This window comes from Malaya genurostris, unplaced genomic scaffold (assembly GCF_030247185.1).
Source record: "Malaya genurostris strain Urasoe2022 unplaced genomic scaffold, Malgen_1.1 HiC_scaffold_42, whole genome shotgun sequence".
NCBI lineage: Eukaryota > Metazoa > Arthropoda > Insecta > Diptera > Culicidae > Malaya > Malaya genurostris.
Window position 1 is genome coordinate 12,229 of NW_026682673.1, and position 8,970 is coordinate 21,198.

An 8,970-nucleotide genomic window follows, 5' to 3' on the forward strand; every position below is an offset into this window, starting at 1 on the left:
GCACACAAGCAACATCAGTTTGTTCACCAAATTTCTACTGACCGTTGTCAAGCAAGTGTACACCCAGAGAGTCTGTGACTGCTATCGACTACCAAATGCAAATATCCGCGAAGCAATTAAAGCCGTTTAAAATTGTTAAACTTCTTACCGTTGGCAATCAACGTACTCGACAAAAACGAATTGACTAAAGTGAGTTTAAAATATGTTTGTAGTATTTGTATTCATGTAACTTTTTTGTACCTTCTTTTTGACAATAATAAAAACACAACTTTACAGTTTCCCTTGAAAAGGCCATCAAAAACGGCCGAAACGTCGGGCAATTTAAGGATTAAATCGTTTGCCTAGTGATTTGGGACTGAGAAAGCCGTCAATACTTATATAAATTCATCTTCCAGTCGTTACAACCATCATACATAACCTCAATATGGCTTACATACACAACGGCTTCTTTATGCTGATTGAAAACAATTTTGGTCACGATACAGTGCAACTGTTCAAAACATATGCGCAGATTAACAAAAAGGAGTGTAACATGATAGTACGAAAAGATTTTCTAATACAGTGTCGCAAAACAGGTATTTTCCCAGCTCATATAGTGAACTCACTTAAGTGCATTCATCCACTGCTTGAGGAACGCAGTCCATATACAAATAAACTTCAAAGAATCACAGATCGTTTCAAGAAAGCCATTCTAAATGTAGAAATTCAACACACATTTTACAAAATTGGATGCTTACCATATGCTAGCTGATATCGAATCCATACTACGGCTTTCTCCAGATAGTACACTCCAGGATCGTAACAGATGTCAAATTGCAACACAAATTCAGAACTATATTTCTAAATCAAAATACAACCACCATCAAACCCCGCTTTATAATTTTTGTCAACACGCATCCACCACCACTACCAAGTTCTTAACTGAGAACCAAAAAATCTTAATCCTCCAGGCTGATGAAGGTAACCGTACCGTAATAATGTACCAAGACGAATACGACCACAAGATGACCACATTGCTGGAGGACCCAACATACAAATTCGTACCAAAAGACCCCACACCATCGATTCAGAGACAGAATAATATGCTGATCACCAGATTGCATAACTTAAAATTAATAGACACTGGAACAGTAAAACTGCTACAATCAACAACATCGATATGCCCCCGTATATATGGACAGCCCAAAGCTCATAAACCTAATCTGCCACTCAGACCGGTAGTTCCAAACATCACGGCGCCGACCTACCTACTATCGAAATACTTAGCCAACATTCTACAGAAATCAGTGAAGAGTGAGTACAATATCTCTGACAGCTTCCAATTCGTTAACTACATTAATCAAATTACCTTACCGCCAAACTATATTCTGGTCTCCTTCGATGTAGTCTCATTGTTTACAAATATACCGATTGAACAAATCACACACGATATCATAATGAATTGGAATGATATTAAAAACTACACCAACATAAACTTAGACCTTTTTCTCGAACTGGTCGAGTTTTGTGTAAAAAGTAGCTATTTTCGCTTTCAAGAAAAACACTATATTCAAGTTTTTGGTACTGCCATGGGTAGCCCCCTATCACCCATATTAGCCGATATCGTCATGGAAAACCTTCTGAAAACAGCAACCAGACAACTTCCGTTTGACATTCCCGTGATACGTAAATACGTCGACGATTTGTTCATGGCTATTCCCAAGGACAAAGTACAATATACACTCGATATGTTCAACTCATACAATCCACATTTACAATTCACCAAGGAGGAAGAATCTAACAACAAACTACCATTTTTAGACACGATAGTAACGCGACAATCAGATCAAACAATGTCAACCATGTGGTATGCCAAACCCATCTCATCGAACCGACTTCTTAATTTTCTATCGTTTCATCCGCTATCAATGAAAATAAACGTCGCCGTAAACTTTATAAAAAGAGTGACCAGTCTTTCCACGAGTCAAGACCATAATTTCCAGCGCAATGTAATCTTCCATCATCTTCGCACCAACAACTATCCAACATCACTAATAAACAGGCTTATGACTCGCAACAATAGCCCTAACAACATAAAACGGATAACTGACACTCCATCAAGTAACGGCTCCAGCATAAACAACAACATAGATTTTACCTACAGATCACTACCACATATTCCTTCTCTAAGTACGACAATAGCCAGTATTCTCAAAGCAGATTATCCTCAAGTCAAAATAACGCAAAAACCGATCAAAACCATTGCCCGCATTCTTCCTAGCACCAAATATCCAATAGACCCCATGCTTCAATCAAACGTTATTTACAGTATATCATGTGAAGACTGTAATATGTGCTATATCGGCATGACAAGAAATCAACTAAAAACAAGGCTCTATGGGCATAACAGCAACATAAATCAGTACCACAAACTGAGAGACGCTGGTAAAAACAGCAACGATGAACACAATCTTGGGGAAAAAACTGCCCTGATCCAACATATGATCCAACACAATCACACGTTTAATACAGCACAAGCCAAAATCATCGACAGAACCTACCGATCGTCATCTCTACCCATACTCGAGATGTGCCATATTACAAACACAACCAATACCATCAACCACCGTACCGATGTAGACGGACTCAACACTATCTACGCAGGCATTTTACACACAATTAAAGCTACCACTAGTCGCCGAAAAAGAGGCACAACAGAGAGCAAAATGATTGTGGATCACGTGTCTCACTAAGCACACAAGCAACATCAGTTTGTTCACCAAATTTCTACTGACCGTTGTCAAGCAAGTGTACACCCAGAGAGTCTGTGACTGCTATCGACTACCAAATGCAAATATCCGCGAAGCAATTAAAGCCGTTTAAAATTGTTAAACTTCTTACCGTTGGCAATCAACGTACTCGACAAAAACGAATTGACTAAAGTGAGTTTAAAATATGTTTGTAGTATTTGTATTCATGTAACTTTTTTGTACCTTCTTTTTGACAATAATAAAAACACAACTTTACAGTTTCCCTTGAAAAGGCCATCAAAAACGGCCGAAACGTCGGGCAATTTAAGGATTAAATCGTTTGCCTAGTGATTTGGGACTGAGAAAGCCGTCAATACTTATATAAATTCATCTTCCAGTCGTTACAACCATCATACATAACCTCAATATGGCTTACATACACAACGGCTTCTTTATGCTGATTGAAAACAATTTTGGTCACGATACAGTGCAACTGTTCAAAACATATGCGCAGATCAACAAAAAGGAGTGTAACATGATAGTACGAAAAGATTTTCTAATACAGTGTCGCAAAACAGGTATTTTCCCAGCTCATATAGTGAACTCACTTAAGTGCATTCATCCACTGCTTGAGGAACGCAGTCCATATACAAATAAACTTCAAAGAATCACAGATCGTTTCAAGAAAGCCATTCTAAATGTAGAAATTCAACACACATTTTACAAAATTGGATGCTTACCATATGCTAGCTGATATCGAATCCATACTACGGCTTTCTCCAGATAGTACACTCCAGGATCGTAACAGATGTCAAATTGCAACACAAATTCAGAACTATATTTCTAAATCAAAATACAATCACCATCAAACCCCGCTTTATAATTTTTGTCAACACGCATCCACCACCACTACCAAGTTCTTAACTGAGAACCAAAACATCTTAATCCTCCAGGCTGATGAAGGTAACCGTACCGTAATAATGTACCAAGACGAATACGACCAGAAGATGACCACATTGCTGGAGGACCCAACATACAAATTCGTACCAAAAGACCCCACACCATCGATTCAGAGACAGAATAATATGCTGATCACCAGATTGCATAACTTAAAATTAATAGACACTGGAACAGTAAAACTGCTACAATCAACAACATCGATATGCCCCCGTATATATGGACAGCCCAAAGCTCATAAACCTAATCTGCCACTCAGACCGGTAGTTCCAAACATCACGGCGCCGACCTACCTACTATCGAAATACTTAGCCAACATTCTACAGAAATCAGTGAAGAGTGAGTACAATATCTCTGACAGCTTCCAATTCGTTAACTACATTAATCAAATTACCTTACCGCCAAACTATATTCTGGTCTCCTTCGATGTAGTCTCATTGTTTACAAATATACCGATTGAACAAATCACACACGATATCATAATGAATTGGAATGATATTAAAAACTACACCAACATAAACTTAGACCTTTTTCTCGAACTGGTCGAGTTTTGTGTAAAAAGTAGCTATTTTCGCTTTCAAGAAAAACACTATATTCAAGTTTTTGGTACTGCCATGGGTAGCCCCCTATCACCCATATTAGCCGATATCGTCATGGAAAACCTTCTGAAAACAGCAACCAGACAACTTCCGTTTGACATTCCCGTGATACGTAAATACGTCGACGATTTGTTCATGGCTATTCCCAAGGACAAAGTACAATATACACTCGATATGTTCAACTCATACAATCCACATTTACAATTCACCAAGGAGGAAGAATCTAACAACAAACTACCATTTTTAGACACGATAGTAACGCGACAATCAGATCAAACAATGTCAACCATGTGGTATGCCAAACCCATCTCATCGAACCGACTTCTTAATTTTCTATCGTTTCATCCGCTATCAATGAAAATAAACGTCGCCGTAAACTTTATAAAAAGAGTGACCAGTCTTTCCACGAGTCAAGACCATAATTTCCAGCGCAATGTAATCTTCCATCATCTTCGCACCAACAACTATCCAACATCACTAATAAACAGGCTTATGACTCGCAACAATAGCCCTAACAACATAAAACGGATAACTGACACTCCATCAAGTAACGGCTCCAGCATAGATAACAACATAGATTTTACCTACAGATCACTACCACATATTCCTTCTCTAAGTACGACAATAGCCAGTATTCTCAAAGCAGATTATCCTCAAGTCAAAATAACGCAAAAACCGATCAAAACCATTGCCCGCATTCTTCCTAGCACCAAATATCCAATAGACCCCATGCTTCAATCAAACGTTATTTACAGTATATCATGTGAAGACTGTAATATGTGCTATATCGGCATGACAAGAAATCAACTAAAAACAAGGCTCTATGGGCATAACATCAACATAAATCAGTACCACAAACTGAGAGACGCTGGTAAAAACAGCAACGATGAACAGATGAACAATCTTGGGGAAAAACTGCCCTGATCCAACATATGATCCAACACAATCAAACGTTTAATACAGCACAAGCCAAAATCATCGACAGAACCTACCGATCGTCATCTCTACCCATACTCGAGATGTGCCATATTACAAACACAGCCAATACCATCAACCACCGTACCGATGTAGACGGACTCAACACTATCTACGCAGGCATTTTACACACAATTAAAGCTACCACTAGTCGCCGAAAAAGAGTCACAACAGAGAGCAAAATGATTGTGGATCACGTGTCTCACTAAGCACACAAGCAACATCAGTTTGTTCACCAAATTCCTACTGACCGTTGTCAAGCAAGTGTACACCCAGAGAGTCTGTGACTGCTATCGACTACCAAATGCAAATATCCGCGAAGCAATTAAAGCCGTTTAAAATTGTTAAACTTCTTACCGTTGGCAATCAACGTACTCGACAAAAACGAATTGACTAAAGTTAGTTTAAAATATGTTTGTAGTATTTGTATTCATGTAACTTTTTTGTACCTTCTTTTTGACAATAATAAAAACACGACTTTACAGTTTCCCTTGAAAAAGGCTATCAACAACAGCCGAAACGTCGGGCAATTTAAGGATTGAATCGTTTGCCTAGTGATTTGGGACTGAGAAAGCCGTCAATACTTATATAAATTCATCTTCCAGTCGTTACAACCATCATACATAACCCTAGTTTTAAGTTAGTCATTAATTAAATTTAGAAAATGCCCTTGGCATCTAAGAGCTTAAGCAGTGTGCCTTCAAATATGTTACTATTGAATAAAAAAAAATACAAAAAGCCATAATCAGATGATGCTGATTGATTTTGCAGGAATGGATGTGATTGAATATAACGAGAGTAAATGTCTAAATTCAGTTTATTTAACAAGTCAAGATAATCAGCTCGAGATTGTAACAAAATCGGCTACGCAAACGGCTTAAGAGACATTTATGTTTTGCTCAGAAACTGGTTCAGGACCACCGCCTCTACAAATAATCAAAATCGTAATCCAACTTTATGGTATTAAATGCAAAATAATTTTGTTCAATTTTAATCAAAATATCACTTTTAGTCTCCACAAACACAACAAACTCTCCGAAGTCAGTTTCTATACTATACTAAATTTATAAGAGTTTTCAAGAAATGTTGATGAAATGGCGAAATTTTAAAAAAGAGTACAGATTCTATCGTCAGAGACATAACTGGATGTCGTGAATACGAATAAAGCTGACACTCTTTCTTTATACTTCCGAATATAAATTAGTTGATCGATTGTGTGAATTGTGCAAGTTTCGCTCTTTTGGCTTCTGAGTCGGTGCTATGAATTTTATATAGCAAATCTGCAGAAAGTTTACTACAAACTATTAAACACTGATTGGATATAAACGATTTTAGACAAATTTAGAACTGAGACAATTGCAAAAAAACTGATCAAATTATCTTAGATTTGCACTACACTCATAATTTTAATTTTCGATTTACAAAGAAGCAATCTTTATAATTCTTTAGGTAACATTTAGATCCATAAGAAGGGCTGATTTTGCAGAATGTTCCCCATTGTTGTCCATTTTCCGTTGTATTTTTTTTCAATGCAAACGACCACCAACAGGATGATGTAATCGATCTTCTTCGAAGGGATCCTGGCTCTGCGACCTGAGCGTTTGAGATTATGTACAACCCAAACGAAAAAAAGAGTTTTCCGCGTTGTTTTCAAATTTTGAGAAAACTAAACTTTTGAGCTGTTTGTGATTTTCTCACACTGTTCAAAATATTATCCTAAATTTCTGACCATATTTTTGATGAAATAGTGAAAGAATTATGTTGCGGCCATTAATACAAGTCAAGATATTCACGATAAAGTTCTGCCCATTCCTTCATATGTTTAATTTTGAAAAGGAACCCCATAGTAAAGTAAGTCGTATTCACGATAAAAAACTATACATATCAGGTAGCCTATCATTATATCTAGTATTTGTCTATCCTCCACCAAATTATTGAAAAACTGATCGATAACATCACTCTCGTGAACAATTCTGATTTTCAGTTACCGAAGACTACTTTGTGGATACAATTCAAGCCGTTTAGTAAATCAAAGAAACCATCTGAATGAGTTAACATAAATTTCCAATCTTAAATTGAACACTAGCGCCACCAATTGGAGAATTTTCAGATACTGTTTACACTATTTTATCGGTTTTGAACTCCGGAACATTCATTCTTAGAAAAGCAGCATTCTATATCATCAGGGTTTAGAGATATCACATTATGAGTTTTCTATCGTCAAATTGTTAACCCACTAGCGCCATTCGGGGGACAAGTTCTCAACTAACATGTTTTTCATAATGTATACCCTGACATTCCTAACAACTTTCCAACAAAAAACCAATCCGTCTCTGATCACAGATCATAAACTAAAACCAAGCATACAAAAAATCCCAAACACCGATCCTTACATTTTTTATCCTTCAAGCCCCATGCATCCAAATTAGTAACAGGTCGTAAAACACTTCACGATCGATACATTTACCAAGAGTCAACTATATGGTTCACACTAAGTTCCCATGCTAACCAGCCGTGTTGCAACATATGCTGCCACAGCAAGTTCTTTGCATTGATGCACCAATCGATATTCTTCCTCTTTCTCCTCTCTCCAGCTAACAATTTATTTAGCGAACGAATTGTAACTGGCTCCTCCCACCTTTATGTACATCATAGAACATGCAGTAGGTTAGCTTAAGTTTGAATAAACCAATTCTAGATGAACAACCAAACTTTAAGGTTGTAGAGTTTTATTTTAATTACGTGTGAAAGGAAATCACATGACCAAAAGTAAACTTAGAACAGTAAAGGTAGAACATGGCGACAGTGACAAAGTAATAGACAATGACCGCCTGTGGCAGATTTGTGTTAAGCCGTTCTAAGCAGAAGAAAGTGAGAGCTTTTTTATTGTTCAAGTGACCACGCAACGGATATTGTGCATCAGAACGAAGACATAACAGAAAACTATGTATTGTGCCTCAGAATTTTTTGAAAAAGGATCGTTTTTCGTTTCTGACTTGTTATGTTCGGTATTTAGAAGTGAGGTAATAAGAAAATGTTACTCTCCGCAGGCCAAAGGCAAAGGCGTTGTGAAATTCAGAAGAAGGCGAACCCTAAATTTGAGGCGTAGTATTGTGTTTCGCGGAAGTAACACCTGTGATTGGACGAGAGTCGTCGTCGTCGTCTGGCAGCGGAGACATCGCAAAAACTAGAAGTGCGAGCAACGAGAAGAACACCGCAGACGTCAACCCACAATGATGCTGCCATAAAAGGTAAATTAGTATTGACAGGTTAGTAATAATTTAATCTTATTAAAACTTAATAAAATATTCATTTAGGGGTTAGCCTATTAATTAGAATTAATAAAATAATCGAGATATAACGGACAAAAAGGAATTAGAGAAATTCCTAGAATTTTTAGATGATATAAAAAAGGGAAAGGGTCTAAGAACTTTGCCTCCCCCCCCCCCCCTCCCCTTGAGAAAAATTTGTGTCCTAAGTGGAACGATCTAATTAAAAGAATAAAAACTCTGCCAGGGGACGATCCACTAACCTGGATAAATTATGTATAAGGAGAAGAAGATGAAGAACAATCAGAAGTCAATGAAAAGAGATAATAAGTAATTAATTTTTTTTATTACAAATTTATTTTATTACAAATGGATTCAGAAAGGATTTGAAACAGAACAAAACATAAACTCAATCGCTTAAAACCGCACAAATATAAAATA

The 8,970-nt window shown here is 37.1% G+C and overlaps 1 protein-coding gene across 1 annotated transcript; it reads left to right on the forward strand.

Moving 5' to 3' along the window:
• The first annotated feature begins 1,568 nt into the window (after positions 1–1,568).
• On the forward strand, positions 1,569–2,732 carry LOC131440021 (uncharacterized). Its single transcript, XM_058611109.1, has one exon. It carries the CDS (start codon positions 1,569–1,571, stop codon positions 2,730–2,732), a length of 1,164 nt encoding a protein of 387 aa, XP_058467092.1.
• The last annotated feature ends 6,238 nt before the right edge of the window (positions 2,733–8,970 follow it).